The sequence below is a fragment of the Andrena cerasifolii genome, chromosome 1 (genome assembly GCF_050908995.1).
Source record: "Andrena cerasifolii isolate SP2316 chromosome 1, iyAndCera1_principal, whole genome shotgun sequence".
Classification (NCBI taxonomy): domain Eukaryota; kingdom Metazoa; phylum Arthropoda; class Insecta; order Hymenoptera; family Andrenidae; genus Andrena; species Andrena cerasifolii.
Genome location: NC_135118.1, coordinates 17,707,087 through 17,734,330, shown reverse-complemented (window position 1 = coordinate 17,734,330; position 27,244 = coordinate 17,707,087). Strand labels below are relative to the sequence as shown.

General features: G+C 41.7%; 1 protein-coding gene across 9 annotated transcripts in view; it reads right to left on the bottom strand.

The window, feature by feature from the left end:
* The window catches only part of Nmdar2 (glutamate ionotropic receptor NMDA type subunit 2), a 265,424-nt gene that overhangs the window by 115,374 nt on the left and 122,806 nt on the right, over positions 1-27,244 (bottom strand). For all 9 annotated transcript variants that reach the window (XR_013085217.1, XM_076810952.1, XM_076810972.1 and 6 more), the window contains one exon: positions 21,745-21,916. Coding sequence is in view for 8 of the 9 variants with exons in the window: in XM_076810952.1 (XP_076667067.1) it covers positions 21,745-21,916 (172 nt within the window). In the remaining variant the exon portion in view is untranslated. The remainder of the gene's footprint in view (positions 1-21,744; positions 21,917-27,244) is intronic.

Genomic DNA, 27,244 nt, shown 5'->3' with positions numbered 1-27,244 from the left:
TTATTTTGAAGATAGAGCCGTCCGAACAATTTACCGCTGGAACTTTTAGCCCCGGTCTCCCCTACGGGTAATTAATATTGTGAACTGTAACCGCCGAAAGTGGAGCGAAATTCGTATATTTAAAGTGTCCTTTAGTTAAGCACTCTGGAAAGATTTTTCCTCCCATTCTCCTAGCGGAACAGCTGACCCAGATGGTCCTCTGTCACAAGCAAAATAATTCACGGGACACGGCGTTTGCCCGCGAAAGCAGCGTGTAATCGCGACAGTTCGGTCACGAAGTATTCATAATAATGCGGGAGCCTTGCCTTCCTTTCCTTTGCTCGACAAGCCGCTACGATTCGCGGCGCACAGCCGACTCCGAATCAGGCTTACGAGATTCCATGTAAATTCACTTTTATCGCTGCAGCTTTGCGATGCCAGGCCAGCCGCGTCCCACTTTCGTATTTTTCCAGTTGTCCTTTGCATACCCCTGTAACGTGCATCGACGATTTATTGCGTTACTTTGCCCTGGCTGCTACATTTCGCCCCACTCCCGACGAGCACGTCTCCTCCGCGAGTGTCATAAGCCATCAGAGAGAAGGATACGTCTCCGCTTTGCTTTCGACTCGCGAATCGATAGTGCAGGCGCGTCTTCTCAGCCCCTTCGGACCCATTTTCTTCTTGCATGAATTCGTGAACGTACTGACATCGAGGTCATTCCGATTTCATGCTTTCCGTTTCAGTCTCGGACGGATGGCTCCCTCTCGAGCGACGTTCCGAAGCGCGCGGCAGAACGCTGCTTGCTGGAACGTTGATTTCCGGAGGGTGGATTATGCGGATACGTAATCAGACACATCTGCACTCGAGGCATTGGGAACAGGTTTATTTGAACTATCAAACAGCTATAATACCTATCGTATTCTCTCTGTAATTCAGCTTCAGCTCATGTTTGATCACTCCCTGTTAATGAAACTGCAGGGCTCGCGCACTGGGGTAGGCTAAACGATTCTGAGAAATCAAAAACAGATCTGGTTTCTATTGTTTTTGACAGGAAAATTGTCCCTTTGTAAATAGGAACGCTGGATATTAACAGATAGGGACATCGTTGTTGCGGGGCTCTAAATGAAACGCTCATATGATAGGAGTTTCCGTTTGTGGATACGACAGTTTGGCAAATGAAACATTTATAGAAATATAGTGCGCACATATGCATGGCAGAATGTAATTATCTTCCATAAAGTCGCCTGAAATTAATTACACATCCGCTTGTATTCGAAGCAAGAAGGTGGAAAGGATAGTAATAATCATCATCAACGAATTATGTGATAGATACTCTAATTGCAACAACTGATTTTCCACGTTTTCGAAACCAGATCCGCGAGGAAACGATTACGAATTGCAGTACCTCCTCCGCGCGACAACGCTACAACCCCTCGCGTCTTCCACCCTGGAGAGCACAAACAATCGGTTCAATTTTCTCGCTGCCAACCGTCTGCTTCCCTTTCGTGCGTTTTTCATTAATTACTGCTCGCAATTGACCGACTAGCTTCGCAAGTTAATTAATTATTTATGACGCCGCTGTGGTGGCAAGCAACAAAGGGGGGCATCGAACGCGCGGCACGTACGAACGAGAGGGTGAACAATTTATCGTCACCGAAATCGATCGGCCAGAGTTACGTCGATGGTCCAGAAATTACGGCGCGGGTAAAAACGGATTTATGCGTCACATTAAAGTCTCGCTGGTGTATGCTATTAAATTCGTATCTCGCCGGTCAAATCTGCGTACACGCGCGCGCACGGCTCTGTGCATGTAGCCGTTCATTTCACTCCAGTAATCGTTGTAAGCTGTGACATACATAGGTGTACCACGTTTTCACGGCAAATCGTAAGCTGAACATTTAAACGTGGTTATAACATACACTTTGGACGAAAACGATTTTGAAGAAAGTATATAGTTACTGGAAATGATTATATGTAAGTATACTATGAGAGTTCTAGGCCAGGGCGGAAGGGGGGGTGTATCGAGTTGGGCGGAGAAGGGGGCTATTATGTTCGCTGGAGAGCGGGTGTAGTGGAAGGGGGAGTCCTAGATGGCGCTGTGCGCGCAAGAGTTGGTGGTGGGGGTAATTGGGAAGCTGAGAATCATAGTGGTATAAGTCCAAATTTTGATAATTCGAGTTAATAACAGTTTTCAAGTCTTAAAGACTCCATCTGTTTACTTTCATAGTGAATTAAGTTACAACTTCATTTTTAACTGACAAATAAGAACATTTCTCTTTCGCAATCAACTAACAAGAGCAGAACGTTTCGAAACATACAGGTGTAAGTCACTCGTGCGGTGTTCCGCAGTAAATATTTAAAAAAAGAGATATGTTACACCTATTGAATATATCCCACCAATTCATCATTCCTATTAGGACCTCAAATGAAATAGGAGATCACGGTCCATTTTGACAAATTGGCGAAAGGGGGAACATATTACAGTACATATTATACAAAAGATTACATATCATTTTAACAACTTAGTAATGTTATTTTCGTAAAACTATATTCATTACGTCCATAAATGAAACGCTTATAAACATAATAGTGTATAATTCCTTCCTAGATTGTACGAAACTTCTTTTTAAGTATATACATATTTAGAATGGTAGTATGTTGTGCCTTTAAATGTGTTCCCACAACTGCAATATATACGTAGAGCTTTTTATAACAAAAAACGCAAAACATTACTGTACGCGGAACACCGAACGAGTGACTTATACCACTATGAATCTCGGCCCTCCAATTGTAGATGGCGCTGTACGTCATTTTTTGCAGTGGTGGGGGTAAGTGTAGATGTCGCTGTACGTAATTTCGTGGTGGTGGGAGGTGCCAACTGTTGCCGCGTAAATTTCCTAGGATCGGCGTACTAGCGCCACCTGTTGGATGGTTAAAGTACTTCGGGGCGTGTCGCTGCCGCGCAATCTCCGTGCGCGTGCTGGGATCGGGGCGCCGGCGTGACCGCGAACGATTTGCGTGCGGGGAGATGATCTCGCTACATGCCATTGATCATACTTATACGTTGTACAGATTGAGTAATACAGCCTCAAAGGGACCAATCACTTTTCGGAGTAAAAGAAGGAATTACTTCGCGACCATAACGCATGCGTCGGAACGCAATCCTGCGCGCTCTCCTTATCGCGGATGCTGCGTACTTCGGCACCCCTCAAATTGCGTATACGTTGTTGCGTGTACGCGTACTTGCAGTGCACGTTCTGTGTACATATGCCGGCTCCTCCTAATACTGGTACTAGTACACCTGTACTCCAATACACCTAGTACATACCCAAAATGGACAAAAGGAGGTGAAGCAGATAAAGACAGACGTAGAGAGACAGACACCTTCGGAATTTTTACGCCTGAATTACTCCCAACGATCTTCCAAGAAACTAATTTCAGATTAATGCTACTGTGGCTCAGAGGGTCGACACTGTCGAAGCGAAATGGAGGGCGGCTGAAAAACGGCCCGGGCTGTCGCGATATTTTTCACGTGTAGCCAAACGTTCCCGAGTTCATTTACCCAACGACGCGGCACCACGTCGCTTTTACGGTGTCTCCGCTAAACGAAAACTCCGATATCACCACCCGACCGATCCTATAAGGATAAAAACATCGGGATCAATGCACTTTATGATGTGGCAGGGAAGAAAAAACTAGCTCGAGGACGCCCGGTGATTTCTAGCCAGCTGGTAAAATCGATTATCAGAAATCGTGACGCGGAAGTAGAGCTACACTGATACAGGGGCGGCGGTGGGTGAAACGGGGGTGCGGAGGGGGGTGGTGGGGACACCCCAGTTGAAAAGCACCATTAACGTCACGGCCTGATTTCCCTCTCTTTTATTGAGCGACAACGAACGACCGTCGGGGGCCTCACACATCTGGTGACGCGTGAGTAACTTTTCCTCCGTACAATGACCATCGGACAAGATTGATCGAGGTCCACCTGTATCCCACGATTTGAAGAGTCACGAAAACATCGATAGCCAGCGATATATTGCTTCAGGCCCATCCTCGACTACCTCCATTGCGGGTAAACGGAAGGGACTTCCCCTCCACCTCCAGGATCGCTCTGACGTTCGAAACTACCCCTTGCGTCGACGTGCTTGATCGATATCCCCGGCCTCCCGTTCAGATTAAAGCGAGACGCGCGAGAAATTAATCAGACGTCTCTTTTTAAGCTGAAATAATGGCTGGAAGCAGCTTCGCGCCGGGCATGAATCTGCTTTATTGGAGACTGGTTACGGTGGTTGATTTTTATCACCGGGCCACCGTTCCCACGCTTTTTCGCGTCCAGCGGGAGCTTGATGGGGAAAGTTCGAGTGGTAGGGTGGTAGATGGAGTTCGTTAGTTGAGTAATGCGGCAAGCAAGGCGGAAATTTTGGGGGGTTAAATAAATCAGTAGAACTCGCGGCAGGTTTTCAGGACTTTGGGACTGGCAAGCTTGAATGTAAATTATGCCACAGAGTTGTGTTAAGGGGATACAGGACTACTGAAATCTCGAAAAATCGATTTTTTTTATTACTATTAATTCTGAAAGTGCGATCCTTTGTGAACATTTGCAACAAAGCTTCACGAGGATATTCGAATAATTACGGAAATTATAGCCTTGAACTGACTGCACCGCCGAGTAACGGTCTCGCAGAACGGTATTGGCGTAGAGGACTTAACTTTGAAGCCGTTTATCTCGAAACTACATTTTTAAACACCGCACATCACCGTGTACATCATAGCTTTTGAACGAATGAATATTTTCACTTGAAATTTTAACTGCAGGTGTATAATTCCTTTCTCTAAAGCATGGAATTTCCGCATCAACATTGGATGTTTGTAAAACATTTTATAACTGATTAAAGACGATTTTTTTTCGTAAAAATTTGGGAAAAAATTGAGTCGTGTGTAACTTTCACAATTTTTGTTTAAATTCGACAGTCAAGTTCCATGCTGTAGATTTTGGTGTGGGAATTACTCACCCCAAAGCATTTTGCTTTCAGATGATTGATTCAACTGGTACTACGTACACCGACTACAGCTGCGCACTACGCAGGGCCATCTTCAGCGTTTAATAATGTGAACAAATTTGAACATCCCGACAATTTTTTTTTTGGCAATTACTCGGAATCGCGTCCACAATAAACTGTGAAAAGTACGGGTGTAATGATTGCTTGGTACCTAAGCAATCCGACACAAAAGAAACCATCGATTTTACATGTCCAATAGTGCTTAAGCTGTTCAGGTGAATTTTACAAGGCGAGAAATCGCTTTTCTGTTTCTACTCAACTTGCCTCGTGACGTCAAACATCACACCTCCCAGAGTAAACGTTATCGACCGTTCATAGGGAACGTATCGAACCCTTCGGTTTGCTTTTCATTACTAGGTATTTGACGAGGCATACGAGGTCCCGTAATTGAAACAGGAATAACCGTTAACGAAGTAGTTTCACGCGCTGGAGAAGAAAGTAAAGCAGACCCGCTACTGGTGCCAGGAAAAATTGTAACATTTTAACGAAATCTCCGCCCTTCTCGCGGACTTCAGGTCGAAAGTTCAATGTCACTTGGAGGATACCACTTGGCTCCTGGAGGGTAGTGATTTAGAGATTAGTCAACGCCCCTAGGAAATGCAACGACTTTATCTGCCTCTGTGGAACTTTCCTTCTTCAACCCTATTTTCTTTTAGCTTTCCCGTTCTCTAACCTCAGCCCTGTGCCGTATTTTTCTTCGCCCGTCTCTTTCCCTTCCAGCTTCCGCCTCTGTGGTTCTCTTTGTTCGAATCCCTTTTTTTTTCTCTTTTCTTCTTCTCTATTTGCCCTCATTTTTTTCTCTCGCTTGCCAACGGAAGCTCGAACGAAAGCAAACTGTGCATGAGTAAACGGTGAAAGGTGTCTCGATTTCGTCGAAAGTGTCGCCACTGAATGACCGTAGATAAGAGCAGATTTTCCATGAATGGGCGAACTTTTCTAAAGGCGAACAAGGCCCCCGGTCGAACGCCGGCGCAAGGGCGGAATCTATCGGCCGCGGGACATTCACGGGAGCAGAATGAAATTTATCCAGCAGGAAAAGCGCGATGAAACAGCTTTGCTCAATCAGAATATCCTCCTTCAGGATACTGCGGCTCCGATCGACCGCGCACAATACCCGGCGATAGAGTTAGATGGGGAGGCTGGGAGGGCGAGTCCACGAAAACGGTTTACAAATTCCTCGTCAATGCCAGCTCGATTTTTGGCTTCCCTTTCACTCGATGAAGCACCCAGCGAAGCTAACGAGACGTTTCAAACACGCCAATTGCACAGCCTCCCATTTCTTTCTTATACCCTTCATTATCTCTGTTCGGGAAACGATTCTAGGGTGTTCTAATTTATAGAATTGGAAGAATAAAATTATTTGTCAGTGATTTCGAGAATAGAGATGGTAGCATATTTCAGACGAGTAATCGTCGCAATAGAAGGTTCTCCTTTAGTAATCGTATTTTCAACTACATAAGAAGAATGTTGTGCAATTTAACCCTCAACCCTTTTATACTTCCGATGAGGCAGCGCGATGGGCATTAATTGGAAAACTTTAATTTCAATTTTGAACTTCGTATTCGATCTGCTACCGTGACATCAAGAATCCCGAATGTCGGCAACTTTCGACATCAGAACTCTTCGCTGCCCGAGCCCCCTCTCCCGAAATGTGGATAGTTGACGCACTTTATCTTCGTGTTTGTTCCAGGGGAGGGAGGAGGGTTGTACGCGCGGACTAGTAACATCGTGGAGATTAGATTGGACTTGGATTGATTACCAGGGAACTTTGGGTACCAAGTCTGACCATAATAAAATTGCTCACGAAGCAATCGCTTTCTTTCAAAATTGTGAAGATTTAGCGATAAAGGTCTCCTTGAAACACGAACTTTCAGTATGGCTGCGCCACCATATTCAAATTCGAGCAGACGTCGGGGAAAATTAATCAAACTTCTACGCGATCTCTTTCTTACAAATCTATTACTCATCGTGTCCACAATGATTTCGATCAGTCTATATTCTGCTACATTCGGTCTGTCTGTGTGAATTGAATTTGTGTGGCTTATAGAAGAAAAGAGTGAAAGAAACTGAGGTAAGATGGAGGCGATGCTTTTTTGTTCTTCGGTGGCTTCATTGGTAATTCGTCGTTGACTAGGTGTGGGCAAGTGGCCCGCGAAGGGACACCACGAAACTTAAATCAAAATTAATCGTGACCAGGACGAAACTGTCGCGAGGGGCGTATAAATCAGAGTGTCGCCGACTGAAACAACGGCCGAAGGTGTAAGGTAGAATGTAATGGAAGTAGCTGAGAAGAACCCGGGGTGTATCTCGGCCGCGCTCTCCTCCATTCCCCTTAACTTCTGGAATGTATCTTGGGTCTCCATCTCGCCAGGGGAAACCGGCATCGATAAGAAGTTTGCGGGAAATTTCTCGGCTTATATCCACGCCTAAGCTTGGGCACGGTGGCCTCGATTTGCACTCGACGGAGGAATGGGATTAAGGGCATGATATACACAGCGATTTAGATAATTTTTATGTAACCTTTGGCGAATGCTATTTCGAACGTGGATACGTAGTTCGGAATAATAACGCTTCGTTAAGGGGTTAGGCGACACTAGCGACGCTGAAAACTAGGCAATTTGTAAGTGGCGGTAAAAAAAAGTAAACAACCGATTAATACGAAACTTTGTACTTTATTTAAGTATAGTAAGTATTACAAAATACCGCTGCAATATTTAAAAAATGTTTATAACTAAGTCCGCACGACGCCATTTTCCGCAACACTTTTTTTTTAATGCCCAACTGGTGTGCAGGACTGCTCGAGTTCTATTTGATCAATCGCTTTGAAAATTGATAGTTATCCTTGCTGTTACATTTATTAAGCATTGACGATCCGTTTTTTAAATTTCCTAATTTTTTTGCGAAACATGAGCAATAATTTGACTCATTTTTCGTCGAAATTCGAACCCTAAATTTGAAGCACCCGTCATTTTGTTAATGTTTACAAACATTGGAATGTTTGATCGTCAATGCTTAGGAATTTATCATAATTAATGAAATCTTTTCTGTTTTTATTGCAAGTAGTAGCCGCTCTGCCGGAATCCTGCACACCAGTTGGGCATTAAAAAAATAAGGTGTTCCGGAATAAAGGCGTCGTACGGACTTAGTTATAAACATTTTGTTAAATATTGCAGCGGTTTTTTTTAATACTTATTATACTTAAATAAAGTACAAAGTTTCGTATCAATCGGTTGTTTACTGTTATTTTACTGCCACTTACAAGTTGCCTAGTTTTCCGCATCGCTAGAGTTACCTAACCCCTTAAGGAAGAGACAGAAAAGAAGAAGAATGCCATAGCAATCTGTAAAGGAATTTCTATCTGCAATTATGGTGATGCATGCAGAATAATGAAATGAAATAGAATTATAAGACAGGGTTCCTACTCCACATCTGTTCTGAATTAATTTTCTGCTGAATGTCAGTTTTATCCTTTAACACGGTAATAAATTTTTGATATCCCGAAACATTCTCCCCAATGAGAATGAAATTTTTGGGGCACATCTGGCTGAAAATAAGACCGAGAAGAACTCGAGTAGGATGACGAATGGAAGACAGGTCGCACGGTTACATTCCGGCACACATGACACCAGCACATTTTTAGAAAACCACTTTGGAGGCTTAATGTAAAACGTGTCAAGGTATTACACGAATATTTCTGAAAGGGAACCTGGCTTCTTACCGTTCAACAATTCCTTAAAGGAGACTTGATAATATCAAGAAGAATTCTTACCACGGTGGTAAGAACTTTCATATCAGGGAGAGAGAAATAATTTCGCGGTGAATTTAACGTTACCTTCAAAGGACCGCGAGACCTTCGAAATAGGCAAAGCCCTGCTTACATGTAATTTCGTTTCAAGCATAAGAAGTTCCTGAAAACTTTGATGGTTCTGTCAGCTCCGCGATTAATTGGCCATCAGTGCAGGTAACGACGTCGTCGAAGTGCGCCTTTAATTACGTCATGCTTGCTCAAAGGAAAGGACGACGATGGGGGTTGTACGAAAGGTGCAACCCTTTGGAGCCCTTTCTTTCGAGCAGGCGAGATGCACGCCTGTGCCTAAACGGAGAATATGCCCGGGCAGTGCTTTAATTTTCTAGGAAACGACAGCAAGACTTTAAAGTAGTAGGTTCTGCGGGGAAACGCCCAGACATCAGCTTAAGCTTTTCATTTCGCATATCTCATATATCCGTTTCTCGCGGATATATGAGACTGGTAACGCTAAAAATACGAGATGCTCTGTATGCTGTTTTCTACCGTGGTTTCTGAAAACGTTGCATCGAGATCAAAGTTCCCTTGGAGCAGAATAGATCTGCGGAGAATCGTCTGGGAAAAACATCTCGTGTGCTTCTAAAGCCAACAACATGAGAGTTCTTTGGTTAAACTTAGTGAGTATCGTATTTCTTTTCATAATATCCTCCATCAACTTTAATATCCTTTTCCCAAATGTACATATATACGTGTTTTGATATTCCCTTTCTGGGAACATGTAGTTCCATTTACTATATCTTCATTTAAACACGTTTAAACGCTTCATTAAACGATTCTAAACAGAATCGATAAAGTTAGCAAAGTCAACACCAAATAACTTCCATTAAAATTCTACACCGCAGGGTACAGAATTTACAATAGTAGTTATCAGCAAAGGCTCAAAGAATCTTAGAAAACTGTATTACAGAAATGGAAGAAACAAAGTATTCGATATAAATTGTCCAGGAAAAGCTCCACCATATTGATTTAATTAAATTGTAAACATAGTTCGATAAACTTTTCTTGTAAAGTAGAAATCGATTGGTTCTGTTCTGGTTAGAGGGTAAACTACCCCCGAGTGTATTCTTTAAAATCCCGCGGCTGTGCGAGTCCGTTTAAAAATGTTCGCCGACTTTTCGCTAGGTGGCGGCAGCTTGCAAGAACCTCGTCGCTGGGGGTAACTACCCTTATCGCCAACCCGCCCAATGATTAACCAGATTTTCAATAATCAATGAATCCTAGGGACATAACGAAGCAACGACACTGTCTCATTATACACTCGCGAGGGCAATTGAATAAGTGGCTTTGGTCGATCAAGAAGGGGTTGCTCGCATTGAACTTTTTTACCCCTCCCGGTAAAGGGATGGAAAGGGTGGTAACGTTATACACAATGGTGTAAAACTGACGACTGATTGTCACGATGGTTATCTTTGCGGGTAACGTCGTGAAAAAACCTGGCTACTGAGGATAAGAATATGATAACGACGCCTTGGAAATGAGAACGTGATAATGAGAGATTTTTCTTGCTACTATGGGGATGTTAACGGTGCAGGGATGTTGAACATCTTTACTGACGATACCGCACTTTGTACATGGTTATAAGTGTGTTAACCAGAATTAGTTAGCATTTAACGGAGATGATGAAAGTAATCTATTAATATTAGGGTGGTCATCTGCGAGGATAATGGGCTTACGATATAAGATGATTTGTATTTTAAAGAGCACTTTGTGGAGACTTCTCTTTGAAGGAAAACGCCGTGGGGATGGATACTTCCCTTTGCAGCTAGGAAATAGCGAAAATATTCCTAGGAATACAGTTTTAGAGGGCACATCGATGGCTTAATGCACAAATATTTAATGTTCGCTATTTGTAAAATTTGAGTTTGCATATGCAATAAGTAATTCTTAACTGTTTCTAAATACTATAAAAGCCGCATTTATATCTACTTCATAAATTTGTGAAAAATAATATTTGTGTTCATTGCACGTCCCTGAATCTTATGTAGCATTACATGTTGGAACCTATTTTTCTCGAAAACGCTAAAAGTGGACACACGATATTCGCGCGCTAAGCCAGCGAGATGTCCAAGAAAGAAACTCGCGCTGAATATTTCACAATAATAGGAATAGAACGGGCGTACAGGTATCTCTTCAGCAGTCATCCATGACGAAGACAGATACTGCTACCTTTTAAATTGTCAATTCGGTCTCAAGCCTGGTGCTCCGAACCGTACATCCAAAACAGGAACGGTGCATTTACGAGGAATAAAGTTCAGACCTGTCGAATCCCACCCAATCAGCGATTCATATCGTACCAACGGTTTCCATTACACAGAACTGTCACGGCCACAGAAAAGATCCGAAAAGATCCCGGTGGATCAAGAAAGCCCGGGAGAAAATGGAATTAATCGATCGCCTTACGGTTGCGTTCACCCGAAAGAGTGTGCTGGAAATTAGGGTGGGCACATTATTCTTAGCGACCCCTCCAGTCGATCGCGGGTCGCCTATTTTTACGTCGCACGCGAAATTACACCTTCTCGGGGCTGGAACAGGTGGGTCGGGCCGAAATCCACGGAGACGTGTCAGAACCAACGACTGTATCTTTCCAGGAACAAGTTTCTGGCTGAGATGCGAGCCAGCCGAGCGGTGTCTGCTCCTGATGCATATCCAGGCGCAGGACTTACCGTCGCCATACAAAATTACCCTCCCTGCGATCCACCCCGCATCCACCCCGAATTGGCCACGTCGATTCGCATTGCCGCGTGTCAGTTGTTGCGGGCTGCCTGTTTAACCGCGATGTTCAATTTGCTCTGCGGCCAAGCCATTTCCTGTTCTAGGGAGGATACGGACAATGCGCCGTCCCCTGTTCCCTCATTTCCCGCGATTAATAGCTGGACATCGAGGAGTTATTTCAGATAAAGGTCTCGAATTTGGGTCCCCCAGCGTTTTTACTCGGGTAGCGACGTCTTGATCACAATCCGGGTTAAGCTGGGTCACGGTAATCTTACTTCGAATTGCTTCGAGCCGGGATTACGCGACACGGTGTCCCAATTTTTGTAGAGGTCGCTGGTGGACAGTTTCAGTGCTGCGCGTAGGTTTATCGCGATTTTCATTGATATTTTCACGCTGTGGTAGGCTTCAATAATAACTTCTATCTTCGCGATTAGTACCCTCGTCTTTGTCATGGTTCCTGTCTCTGAGTTTCTGGGTATCAGGTTTCCTGTGCCTGGGTCCAAGCGAAACTCAGATTACACGAAGTTTGGATTATCGAGACTCGCGCTGTGTTCCCTCTGGAGTTACTGTGATAACACCTCGTTCATCATGTTCGCACGCTGTGAAGATACGTTCCCTTGAAGATGAAGACCCTGAGTGGCAATTCTTGGCACTGTATAAGCTGATCAGTTGGCTATTATGCGTTACTCATACGAAGTTACCTATTATGTGTTGCTAATGCGAAGATTATGTCGTTAATCGTGGCACTCAAACAAGTATGACGTAAGTGATATGTGCGTGTAAGCAGGTTTCCCTTTGGTTGCTTTAAAGACGACAATCCAGTGTTTCCTAGGGTGGAGTGTAAAAGTTGAAAAAAAGAATTAAATATTTTTGTATAAGTCTTACCACCCTGATTTGCTCCTTTAGATATACAAACACTATATAATTTTTTTGGACAATACCCTCTTATGTTTAGGGGTAGCTCAAGTCAGTCAAAGAATATAGAAGTTATAAAAATTCAACGTATAAGGCCATATTTTGATTTATACATTTACATTTACATTACATTACATTTACATTTATATTTGATAATTTTCAGTGTCTGATTCCTGGTGTCAGGGTATCATCTACTAATTGTTTAATTAATTATACGTCAAATGGGTCCAATGACGCCTTTTCTTAGTTTCTATTTTTCTTAATGAACAAATGAATGCATTTGAAACAATTTCTAGTGTCCCATGCCCTTCCATATCATTATCATGTACATTGGAAATTTACCCATCATTGCGCTACCCCTAAATATAGATCAACTATGCTCATATTCTGCACGGTTTTATTTCTTATAAAAAGGATCAAATTTAAATGGTAAGAAGATCGTATTTTCACAGTTGAAAAATAAGCTCCACATTTGAGCTGTAACCCAGACCTAATCCCCTTTTATAATATTCAAATCATCTGCGATCCCCCGCCCCTCTATATAAAGTAAGGTAAATTTAATCAGCTAAAGGAAACATTAAAAATAGATATTTCAGAATATAATTCTAACTGAATAATATTAAAAAAAAAAACACTTCGCGACCCACAGATTTGGAATCACTGCATTAATATGAGGCTGTAATTAAGAATTTTTACGGTCCTCGTTAAACCTTCTAGAACTCATCCCCAGTTCAACTTACTCCTTTCAACACCACCTTACCCATTAATTTCAACTGAGCACAATCAATAAAATTTTAGAACGATCCCAGCAAGGGCTTCGTTATAAAGCACAACACTTTTCGATCTTATTCTTCACTTTCCTAGAATTAGGTATGTGCGTGCTTTGGGAATTTATAAATTAGCTTCCTGCATATACATGTAACGCGAGGAAGAGCGGATCCGTGGACGTTTTTCGCGAGTAATTTAGAAAGTTGAGAGCCCGTCAGGTGCAGCGCGACAAATTAGAAGATAAAGGAATTCGTGGAGGCGTCGCTGATCTAACAAGTGTGCCAGCAAAAAGCTCCGTGCCACTTGAATAATGCAAGTGATTAGTGACAGTCCAAAAGAAAGATTCAGGGCTGAATTTCATCTGCATACATTAGAATTTAAACATCCCCCTCCCAGGTGGATAGGGGAAAATCTCGTTAACATTCTCCGTAATAAGCTCACGCAATAACTGGTTACTACCGAATAACTAATGCCGCGTCAACAATATCACTAACGATCCAAATCCCTCCGACCCTAAAATCTATGATAACAAAACCTGCCATTATGTGTACGTAATACAAATTTCAACCCTAACCCGAGTAATATAATCTGCAATGCAATGAACGAAGCAACGCATGTGTGTTGAAAGATCTGTCTGAAGTATCATAGGAAGTGCCGCGTCTTAAAAAATATTCGTCCTTTCAGACGATGTATACAGTCGCGAAGGAATGAGAGTTTGCTGCCGAGTTTCCTTCCGCGAAAAGGTCGCGGCAAATTAACATATAAAAAACTTGACGACCTCTTCTCTGCTTTCCTCCTAGCCGGTCCTATTAAGCCCACGGAAACTGACGCCTACGATTTTCATAAAGCACCGCAGCTTAATGGACCGAAAGGCGACGCAACGGCGACGCGAGTAAGATGCATTGCTCGAGCTGCAGGCTATCAGCACGGCCACTTTAGGGGCAAAGTGTGTACGAGTATACGGGGTGTTAAAAAAGGAGCATTAAAACAAGTGGGATCAATGTACGTAATAAAGCTATCGCACTGTGCGCGAAGGAGGAGCAGAACATTCTGTATCGGTGAGCGGGGAAACGTTAAGTGAGGTTTTGTTTCTGGAATGCACAAAACTTGCTTCCCCCGTTTCAAAGGGAATAACAGTGCAGCTTGCGCAGAGATAAACACAAGGAAGAGAATGAAGGAACTTTGTAAAACTGGTGGTAATCGTTGGTGCATTACTTAAAGTATATAGAGGGAAGCAGATAATGTAACGAACCGTAGGAAAGTACACTCAGCTATTGAAGAATATCCAAAAATATGTATGCGGTTTGTGAAACAGATGGTGGTGCAATCCTATCCTTTCCAACGTAAATTCTTTGTACCTGCGTTCAGAGTTGGGCAAAATGTAATCTAATTACAATTTACAAATTGCGATTAAACTGTAATTGTGTAATTAATTACGCATTTTTTTCTGTAATTGTTAATTTAGGTAGTTGACCATTTGGTTTTTGTCAATTACCTAAACGAACGATTACTGAGAATAATGTGTAATCAATTACACAATTACAGTTTAATCGTACTTTGTAAATTGTAATTAGATTACATTTTGCCCAACTCTGCCTGCGTTGCTGTATTTCTTTTCTATGCGATGTTACACTTTATTCGTTTAAGTGGGTCACATAAATAACGCTGATATAAATTCGCAAATGAACACACGAGACTGAATTTGTTTTCAAGCTCGTAGTGCATACACGATTGTACTGTACACTTCTTTCACCAACCCCTGCGATGTAATTTTCCGTTTTATGGACGTCGCGACCCGATCTGAAAACTTTAAGTCGAAAGTTCGAACGCCACCGAGACAGGAACTGGCTTTCAAGGCCTTTTTCTACTTGTTCTCGAAAGCGATATGCACCCTTAAACTTGCAAACTCTATTTTTTTCAACACCCCGTAGATGCGAAGCGAATATGCGTGTCGCCGTTGTAATGGCGCCTGGCTGCCTCCCAAGTTAGTCTAATATGATTTGCATAAAGTAACTGCGCCCCTTTCGTTACTTCCTTAAAACGTAATCCAGGGTAAGTGTTCTTCAATCGAATTAGATCCCCTTGAAACGTACGTGGGCGTGCGAAAATTGTGTTCTCCGCGTGCAAGCAAAGGGTGGGTATTACTATTGAAAAGCATGGCAACCCTGACGAGGCGAAACGCCTCCCGTTTAATTCATAATAATGCGGTCGTGATTTATGGTGATCGCAAACACCATAAATTCTTAAATCTCCTTTCAAATAATACTACGGATATTGCGGAAGCGTTGGATGAAAAATGCCGGTTCATGGCCGAACGAAATTAATGGAGAAACACGAGGGGAATGAACGGCATTGTTTCCTGCTGCTTGTCTACTGCAATAATTGCCCCCCCCCCCCCCCCCGCTGAGAAATAATTGGACAATATCATTCTTTATTAACTTAATAATTTCACCTGAAGCAAATGAGAGAATTGAAAATAATTTTACTCGCGCGAAATTCTTTCCACGCCCACTGGGCATTATTTAAACAAGCCTCGAGTGATATTACGATGAAAACTTAGGTAGCAAAAGAAAGTTCTTAATACCGTAAAGTGCGTGCCGTAATAATCTCCGCCGAACCATTCCATAATTATAAACAACTGGGAAGCGCCATTATTCTTCATTAACCTGTTAAGACTCGAGATTTTATTCTCACTTACTGAGGGAGCTTTTCACTTTAAACGTCCATTCAGATGTGTTGAAAGGGGTAAACTGAATTTCCATGGATGGGCGTTACGACCAGAAGCGGCTGTCGCTAATGACTTGTATCTATTTCAGGAATTAAAGAGACCCCGAAGCACCAGGGGATAAACGGACTCAATCATATCACGTTTAACATGGCCTTCCGTTCATACAAATTCGAGGGCCATGGATTTTCACGAATAGCGCGCGCGTTCCTGTCGCTTTCATCGCGTAGTTGTCCCGCTGCGGTTATAGCTGCCACAAAACAGGCGTGATTTACAAAAGGGTGTAAGCAACGTGTTAGGGTTGTTGCAAAGCCCTGATAAACCGTTATCGCGGTTCAGCTATCGACTCTTTTCAGCCAGCAAATTTATAATGCCGCCTTTTATGTGGACCGAGAGGTATCTACTTAGTCGCTCCGCGCGCGAGGGTGGCTTAATTAGCGGCAATTAAATTTCGTCTGAGAGCACGGCGGACACCCCGTTTTCAGAGCGCCATTTTAGGGACGAAATAAACAGGCCCGGTATATTTTGGTGTGATGAACGAGACGTTAATTAATGGGTCGAAGCTTTTAATTCTTATTAAAGGGACGATTAAATCTGTCTCTCTCCTTTTTTCTTTGAGATTCTTCGTGGGAAACTCTTTCACCTTTCTTCGTACGCGGGTCATCTCTTGCCTTTTTAGCACTAAAGAACACGTAATGCGTTATTGTAACAATGTAAGGATGGATGTGTTTGAACAGGTGAGAAGCAGATGAACGAGGTAAACATTGGTAGCGTAAAACAGAAAGATGGCTGTCTGAAGGTTTGAGAAATTCGAATACACGAGATGCTACGCTGCTTGGAACTCGAATTTAGAATTTTCCTAGCATCTGGATAAATGGAGAGGGATTCGTTCTTTAGGGAAAGAAAAAATGGAAGGCCTTGGAGCCTCCACGGTATAAGAGGAATTGTGTATTGACCTTTCGTTCGTGGTATCCTATTTCATCCCCTAAACCCCTACGTCAGGGCGCAGATGAAGCTTATCTTGGTTCAGTTTTCCTCAGGATAGGATAGAGGAAGCATATACATGGGTGGGTTTCATAAATCAGTCGATACTTGGCTAGGTTTGAAAGCTTTTTAGGGAAGAGAGATCTTTGAAGAGTAAATATGTTTGAGGGTACTACTTAGGCAGTCCTTCCTGTCTAAAAATGAAGCATTTCTCATTCAATTAATTACAAAGAAACAAATCAAAACTGAGGCTTGTTCTTTGGGACGAAGTTTATTAATCATAAGTTGTAAAAAACATGTTTGTCTAGTCAAAAATATGCGTTATATATGACGCTACAGATGGATCTGTAAACAGGCTTTTTAAAAAAAGTTTCTTTTGTTTTGCAGCGATAACTCAAGAACGGAGGTTCCAATCGATTCAAAACAAATTCGAGCAGCTTCAGAAAATCTGTAGCTTCGGAGTAGACCTAAATTAAATTTAATGAGACCTCTTATTCTTTATGAAAAAAACTAAGACCTCATCTTTGGGGCTTGGGGGATGGTAAAACCTCATCAATGGGGTCTCAATGGGGGTTTAGTTTCTTTTCCTAAAGAGTAAGAGTTTCCATTAACTTTAATTTAGCTCTGGTCCGAAACTACACATTTTCTGAAGATGCTCGAATTTGTTTTGAATCGATTGGAACCTCCGTTTTTGAGTTATCACTGCAAAACAAAAGAAACTTTTTTTAAAAGGCCTCTTTAAAGATCCATCTGTAGCGTCGTATATAATGCATATTTTTGTCTAAACAAACATGTTTTTTTAAACTAATGATGTTAATATACTTCATCCCAAGGAACAAGTCTCAGTTTCAATTTGTTTCTTTCCAATTAATTGAAACAGAAATGCTTCATTTTAGACAGGCAGCACTGCCTAGTACCCTTAGGAGGCAGAGAAGTAAGGGGGTTTTGTGAATATATTTGCCTGCACAGTTTCTTGTGTCTATCCTAACGAACGAATTTTAAACAGTTGAACAGAAGCGTTACTTTCTTAAACATAAAGATAAATCTTTACTATCATTGCGAAGAAAGAAAAAGTAAAGAAATTCCCTGACAACAAATATAGGATTTCTTTTTCGCGATAATATTCCTCTCTAGAACTACGTTGAAGAAGGGTAAGGTCTGCAACCTCGGTTCTTTGGCTTGGTGAAAGGGATATGAACATTTTTATTGCTGATTTGTATTGACGAATAAGAGGAGAAAACGAGCGAAACACCCCACTGCCCTCCCTGCCAATGACCAGAAATGGCTGCAGGCATTTCTGCGATAGAAGCCAAAGCCAGCACCCTTATAAAAGACGCCAATGTCCCGCGAAATAGCCTTGAACCGACCTATGGGACTTTTCTCCTTGCTTTGCCTGATATTTGCACGCTTAGTAAAGATCTTTCTGAGATTTACGGCCTGTATATTCCACGCTTCACGTGATCTGGGACACAAACCAGCTCTATAGAAGCTAACTTCCCCGTAGACCCCATAACTGCCCCTTTTCTTAATTCCCCATCGCTTCCACGATTTTTATACAAATGAATGTTTTTTTTCATCAATGTGGCCAAGTCAAATTTTTCTCCTTGTCATACGATCAAGGTATTTAAACACGAAATATATAGTTGTAACAGAAATAAATAGAAGAAAGAGCTTCTCGAAACTACACGTCTTCTCCCTTAGTTCAGCTGACACAGAAGAATATCCGAGATTGATAAATTCTAAGTGACACTTGTAAATGTATTCAGAATTTTCAGAAGGGACACGATTTTTCTTTTAACCTTTAGGGTCAAGCCATGTCGTGACACCAGAAGTACTCATTCTAACGGATTTAGCCTGCGGTGAGTCTGGCTCACTTCGAACAGTCGCGACAGAAGTTTTCAGGGTGTTCGGTAGCTGTCCTTTAAGGCGGATCAAGCTGGAAGTCAGCCCGAAATTTACATCAGCTTAAAGGAGAAATACGCGGCGGTCCTTTCGGTACCAGCACTCCACTCGGGCATCTGTGTTACTTGAATTTTTAACGTTTCGCTTAGTCGAAATTGCAGCTCTAATTGGAGGCATGAAAGAAAGGTAGAAGCTTGTATATTTTGGAAATTCTCCCGCTCCAAATGACTGAGTGGGCCAACGATACATACTCAGTGTTATGTCCCACGCATATTTAATTATACGACCAACAGCTGGAACGTTAGTTGAGATATGTACATGGGAGCCACTAAAAATTGCGCGTAACATAAATCGAGTTAAAGAAAAAAATGTAAAATGTAATTAAAGATGTAGCTTGAAATAAGACACTATATTTCTCCTTCTAGGTTCGAGGTTAATAAACAGAAAGTGTAATTGAAACTGTTTCAAATGCCTTTACGTCACAGTTGTGCTAATTGAATTAAACCGTAATTTAATTACATTGTATTTCAATTACATAGTAATTCAAATTTTTCAATTAATTCTATTCCTAATTACTGCAATCATGCGTGTAATTGAATTACAATGTAATTGAAATACAATGTAATTGAATTACAATGTAATTGAAATACAATGTAACTGAATTACAATGTAATTGAAATACAATGTAATTGAATTACAATGTAATTGAAACACAATGTAATTGAAACACAATGTAATTAAATTACAGCTCAGAACTCTGAAGAAGTAAGATATAAATGATTATATTTATCTTTCATGTCTATACGACGCCCGATTAGAGATTAGTGGTGAACTAAAAATGTTATTTTTCCAGTTTTTTCCTATTAGGTAATGTATTTCACTGTATTTCTGTATTAATTTTTTTACATGAGACGCGATAGATGATCGCCGTTATTTTCCCCTTTAATATATATTGTAAGTTAGGTAGAGCAGGCACATGTTTCTTTTTTTTTACATTTATGTTTGAACGAGGAAAAAATGTAACAAAGAAGTTTATTTCTCTTCATATATTATAAATTTATGAATAATACCATATTCATCAGTCATAATAATTTTCTTCTGTTCGAAACCTTTACCTATATATTTCTTTGCCACCTCTTATTACCTCTTAATTCGTAATTCGTAATTACATTGTACTTTGCAATTATACTTCAATTGTAATTACTAATTGCGATGTAATTTAATTGAATGAGAGATCTGAATTGCGAATTACAATGTAATTGCATTCAATGTAATTGAATTATTTTGTAATTATAATTCATAGGGTAATTCAACTGTAATTCTGCACAACTCTGCTTTACATACACAAAAAGTTACTTGAAATTTTAAACCTTTCGGAGTATTTCCGACGCTGCTTCCGCTCTTCCTGTACGTGTCACATTAAAGTTCAATAAGATCTAGACTCATCTTCCAAACTAGAGTCTCCTTAAACGTCACTCTACTTCGTGACACAATTAGCTGGGCTAATTCGAAACCTCAAAGGTATAGTGACCTTAATAGTGTTCAAGCGGAGAAAGAACGACTGAAAGAAAGAGAAGAAGGTCCATGCTCATCGAAATTTACTCCGTTCCCTCTACTTCTTATTTCCTTCTGGCGACCCTAATTACATCCGAGAAAACTCATCGATTGGGGCTGCGGTGGACTACAGTTTTTACTCCGCTCGTTTTATTTCACCCCTGAGAAGGAGCTTTCGATCAAAAACGGAATGGTTCACAGGTGTTCAGGGAGTTTGGGCGGAAAAGTGGACGTTACGGTTGCCTCGTAAACAAGTCGCGCACGCTTCCCCACGGAACACCCCTGTTATTAACTTTCCCCTTTCCCGGATGACGTCACCCGGAAGATTGACTTCCCCGGCATCCATGCCAGTGGTCTGCGAAGGAACTGTCCACGTGTAACTATTCAATTTTAACTTTTTTATACGACAACTAGATTCATGTCCATTGGATTCCTGGCACTCTCTCACGAACGATAAGCAATGAAATGAATTTACCACGATTTACGACTTTCGAGATCTCCACTCGAATTTGTTATTTCGCTGGCAATGGTAATGTCCTGTACGTGATGCGGATATCAGAACGGTAACCATCAATTTCCAAGTGATAATTAAAATCACGAATCCTTTCGGGAGTGGAGAAAGGGAAGAATGTCGGAAGCTAAGGTAAGACAATATTTAAATAATGCTTTTGTCCATTCCAATTGAAGGGATCCTTTTTCCCTGTCGCCTGTTGGAAATCCAATCATCGCAATCCAATTTAATGGGCAAAAGTACCGAATCCCGTCGTCCATTCTTAAACCGTCGTCGGTTTGTTTCGTGCTCGTTAGTCGGTGTATTGAAGGGACAATGAGAATGACGAGTAAGAGGGCTGGAATCGGTGGAGTTTAAAAGAAAAGGCTCTGATTACATATCGAGAATGGTCACGCCGCGTGCTAACGAGCCGTTAAATTGCCGAAAGTTGGAATCTCATTACGAGTACTTCGCTCATCGGGCAGAGATTGCTTTAATGTCGAGTCCTTAATTACAAAAAGGCTGAATCTTTTTTCCATCACTTTGAAACTGGGCGAGAGCGAGGATTACTTGCGAGCTTCGGATGGCCGTAACAGTTCAACGTTTGGGTGAAAACTGCGAGACGTTAACGCGTAGTAGTATACTTATCCTACGAATTATTTTTACATCCTGTAGCTCCTTCATTTCCCGCAAGAACGCTGGTAACTTGAATTTCAAACTGAGCTTCGGGTCAGCTTCGCAAGAATTTAATATTCCCAGCTGAAAGTTCATTCTTCGACGAGCGTGCTACTTGATTTCTTGTTTCCCATGGAATGAATTTATTTGAAGAAAATAGGGTTTGTAGACTCACCGATGGGACTTGGCGTCAGTTCCTTCATGTTTATCTTCAGGTGAATGTCGTAACGCTCGAAAAGCTTTAATTTTGGACCCCTCGTGCTCTTCTGAAGCATGTTTATGGTCGTGGTCGCCGCCCTCGAGTACTCCCTCGTGCCGAAGGACTTGTGTGGCACTAGTATGCCCACCTGACACAAAAAAAGACCACCCATTCATAAAACGATGAAATCAGTACTATCATTTCGAAGAGCCATATATTATTTCGTATCAAGGGAACCCTTCGGTCAAAACGCTCGAAAAGTAGGTCATCTTCATCAATTTTTTACAAGAAGATGTTATAACTTATCCTAAAAAATGTTTTTGGCATCTATTGATACTAGGGAACACAAAAATTATTTCATGTTTTCGGTCTTGATTGATTTTCCAGGTGGCGCTTAGTGCAGCGTTGCCAAAAAGAGATGCCTAAACGGTAACCATGAAATTTACTCACAGGATCGTCCAAAATTTCTTAAAATTTATATCGATAGCTATCGCAGTATCTGTTGTTGCCGCAAAAAAGACCAAAACTACGATGATTGATGCACACTCGAACGAAGCAGTTTAAAAAGGCGGGTAATTTTACGCATAAATGTTTAGATAAAAAAGCACGCGTTTCAAAAAATTATGTTATAGGATGCTGCGATAGCGAATCCAATTACGAATCAAATGACTGAAGGTTGTTTTGAATCGGTTCATTAGATCTTCTGAAATCGTGGTTACCGTTTCGGAATATGTGGGTATCGTGTTTTGACAAAAACGTGTGAATTGATTATGTGACTGTACAATCTATACCGTTACGAATTTTGGTGTGAAACTTTCATAAGGGTATTCTCGAGATGTTATATCACGGAAATATATACAAAAGAAAGATTGTCTAAAAAAAATTTAACCGGAGGTTCTCCTTAAGGGAAGAGGGAGGTCTACCTAGAAATTTTCGAAAACTCAATTTTTCGATTTTTATATTTTCTTGAAGTACAACATCTTGCAAATATGCCCCGAAGTGTCAAGTTAATCCGACTAAAATTGGCAAAGTTATACGCGTGTAAGTAGGTAGGTATTCCTCGGTGTAGCGCTCAGACTCAAAACTTTAAACGCGTTTTCCTCAAAGTCATGTTTTCAAAGTCGGTGACACACATAACTAAGAAATTAATGAACCGATTTCCTCGAGGCTTTGCCGGCTTATTTTAGGATTACAAATCTAAGACCTATCGAGAGTTTTTCCTTTTTTTTTGCCTGGAATTTTTTTACACTCGAAAAACAAGCGATTTTTTGCTAAATATCGATGCTTCAACTTTGCACAGCCGCCATTTTGCCACGAAATAATTTTTCCAAAATCGGGCCCGATTGCTTCTAGATAATTTCATATATTATCTAAAAAAAAAATGGAATTTCAATTTTGGATGATTCTGCACCGCAAAGCGCCTAAAAAAAGGACATCTCGGGCATCGCCTATAACTCACAAACCTTTCAATACTTTTTACCACAAAAAGTTCTAAAATATCCGTAAGATGTACTCTTTCCAATAGCCTAATGTTTAATAATAAAACTTTATCGGTTTTCCTAAAAAAAATCCCATAGAAGCATGTTGTTTTGACCGTTCTAGGTAGGCCTCCCCCTTAAACGATCCTACTTAGCTCTAGCAGAAGTCGAATAAATAAAAAAAAATGCTATCCATTAACACCCTTGAAATCGAATGGTCTATTCACCCTTCAGCCATACCAAGGTACGCAGGCATCACCCAAAGCATTCTCGCTAAGCAATTTTGTCGCACTAATTCTTGAAAATTTATGTTTATGATAACGTGTAACAGAGAGCACTAACTAATTTCCTTTCGTGGAGGTTTTATCGCAGACTGCCTCTGTTTTTGATACGAAGGACGTTTCCATATCTGCACCTACGTGCGCCGACTTGCAGCCTGAGTTCTATCTCGGTTACCTTTTGATTTACTGCTGAAGTAACTGCCACTTGGAATTGTCTGCGATTTTCTTTCTGTATGGTGAAAGCCTGCGGCAAAGTTATGTTTCAAAAGCCCCCTCACGATCTTGCCATGTGTAACTTTATTCCAATCGACGCTTATACAGTTATTATTCAATGGAGATTCTAAGTAAAAATCTGAGGCCATCTAAGTGGGGCCATTAAATACTTTATCTACCTATTCATTCGCGAATCGACGATTTCTGAAGAAGTGAAAAGAAACGCTGTGCATTGTGCAATGGCAGCCAGTTGAACAGTCGTCGAAGCTGTATCAGCGTTCGCGTAACAACGATTACGATATTGCCCATAGGAAACCCTCCTAATGATCAAGACGAACAGAGCGATCAGTAGGCATTACGTATTCAAAGGCGCGAAAAAGTGCATCCAGAGTGTCCTCTTTATTACCACTAGAATGGATCAGCGAGCACCTGTTGCACAAATCGATTGTGGCGAATGAATGGGACACAGACAGAGAACGGACAGCAAGTTACATTTCTGAGCCTACGAGGGGTTGCAAACTTCCCCCGGTTGGGACGCGTCCCCGGTCACGGGGCACGCTAGAGATCGTCAAATAATTACGCCATCAGAAGTTGCAGCGGGATCATATTTCACCGCGAACTTTCCTGGAAGTTGCCGGCCAGTCGGGAAGAAACATTCCTTTCTTTTTTCACTCGCGGTTGCCGGAGTATATCGTTAATTAGAAATGTAAATCATCCCGGTTTCACAATTAGAAGCTACGACCCAGTGCCCATTGGAACGTGCCACCGTAATTGCCAGCGTTTTAGCGGCAGTTTAACTTAATTCCTTAATGCCTGTAAAATTGCATACTCCTTTTCGTCTTCCTCCGTCCTCCCTTATCATTCCTTGCGCCCCAACCTCTCACATCTTCCATCCTGTGCGTGCCTCTCTTTGCCTCCTCGTTCTTCTTTCCCCTGCCCTCGTTTCTCTTATTTGTAATTGTTTCTCGCTCGCCTTTCCCCCTCCCTGCACTCTTGTATTCGCTTCTCATTCATTTCTCCAACCCCTTTCCTTCCCTAAGACTGTTTTTGCTCTGTTTATCATAAATTTCCCGTTTCCTTTCAGACATCTGCATTTCAGACTCCTCATTTCTATGCCACGTCTCTTTAATACACCCCTTTCCCCCTGATCCGTACACATTTTCGTTCCTCGCGTCTTTCTATTCTTCTTAATTTCGTTTCTGACAAATCGTCAGTCTAAGTGTCTGTTCCATTCACGATTTAATTCAATCCAACTGGCAAAAGCAGTGAACAAATTCGCCCCCTCATTCAACTTCTGTTCATTTGCACTGAAAGTATTCGAAAATCAATTACTTAGAAGATAAAGCACAGAATGTGCAAGCCTGTCTTCTAATAAACTTCCTCCTTTTGTCTGTCTCCGCGTCTTCTCACCCTCCTCAAACTTTCCCTTATCTTCGCTATTTTTCTCGTGTCTCCCCTGTACTTGAGCGTAATTTAAGCCGGATTCGAATTTCCCATCCGACACACCCTCAAAGTTTCCGCCCTGATGAACTGGCTGTCAGTCGTAAAATAAAGGCAGACCTGAAAGAGAAGCGGCAGCGATACGCTCCGCCGCAACGCCGATCCTCGCCTAACCCCCGACGCGTACCGCGGACGTGCATTAGGATGATTAAATGTCACGTGGAAATCTGATCGAAAGCGATTGCTGGCGCGTAGAAAATTGAGAATAATGGTGACCGTGAGCAGGAATGGGATAATTACACCCGGGAATTGGACAGACATTCCTCGGACGCGTTTGCAGCGGTTAACCCAGCGCGTTGTGCCTCGAGGAAGAAGTTCGTGACTACTGCGAGGGCAATATTTCAACGGTGGAAAAGTGGATTTAAAAAATTCGCTGTCGGGCATGCGATTGGGGGGTAGGATGTAATTGGCGACAGAGCGTGAACGATTATCTGCGAGAAGTTCTACAAAAATGCTATCACCCGCCTCTGGAAGGAAATATTGTTAAGCACTATGGCAACAGAAGTCGTTACTTATGGAAGAAGGCGGGCTTTCCTCGGACAAGAAGAAGCCATATCCCAAGATATTCGCAAGCTCATTTCCCGGGACCCGAGGTTTTTGAATTTTTAATCTTTCTTTTTTGAAACAGAGACTAAAGGCGTTTGGAAAGACGGTGGAAACGTATCAAGAAAAGGGATCTGCTTGTAGCTGAGGAATGCTTTGACATTGCTAGCTAATAGGAATTGAAGACGTAAAATACCGCTGCGATTAATGTCCTTTGAACTGCTGAAAGGGAAGCATGAGATTGCTGAAGGTACAAGGGATCAAACCAGGTATTATCATCTTTACCTACGTAACTACTTGCCAATTTTATTCAGGAGTCACGTCTGATGCGTACGCTACTAGTGATGTATCTACCAATGACCCAGGACGATAGAGGTTTCGTATAGTGCGCACAGTGCAGAGGCAAACGATGATTCGTGCTGATCAACCGCAAATGCACAATGGACAAGATATACATATATTCTTAAGGCCATCGATTGTGTTGCATTTGTGGTTGCTCGACACGCATCATCGCCAGCCTCTGTACCTCCTGCAGGTAACGCGTCAACAACAATGAGCTAATTAATAATTCACTAATGGATCTGTACCGCATTAGTGCTTAACAGTAACGCAACCAGCGATTCTAGCTCACTCCTGATATCGATAAATCGTGAAACCTAAAATCCAAATCTGAAAGCTTTCCTGTACGCCTCCTGCTCGAGGCATGGAAAGGCACAATAGTGACAGTCATTCACTTCCCAGACATACGTGGAACGCTATTTACGAATACACAAACGTTTATCTAAAAAAGTCGTCAAGTTGTTGAAAAAAAATCGAAAATATTCGCGATTTAAATCAATACAACTGACAAGAGCAACTGACCCCTTAAGCTGTAATCAATATAGGGGAGACCGGGGCAAAGTGACGCGAAAAAAGTTTGAAGTCGAATAAAAATTTCCCCTTTCAATAGAAATGTGTAGAAATAGATTTATGATATAATTTGAACATTACTATTGATAAATGACGATTAGCAATACTTAAAATAAACTTAAAGTATATTAAAATTCAACTTGAAAAGACAATGCCAAAACGACCATTTTACCCCGTGTATGGGGTAAAGTGAGCTACTATCTTGGGTAAAGTGAGCTGAAATAAAATACGAGTTTTAATTAAGGACATAGGTAATTATTAACCCCTTGCGCTGGGATGACGTGTGTAGCACGTCAGTTTCTGTTTGTTTTTTTTTTAACCTAGATTGTCAAAAACTGTGACAGATTTTTCATTTTTTTGAGGTCAGATTCTGTTCCATCACCCCGCGTGGTTTCCCAGCTAGCTGACAGGTTAGGTTATTGCGCACGTCGCTCGCGCATCTTTTCTTTGCAGCTCAGTTTACCCCGGTCACTTTGCCCCGAATGTGTACTCAGTGGAAAATTAATTATTTAATAATGTTAGGATTAATGTTTTCTCAAACGCGTGTACACG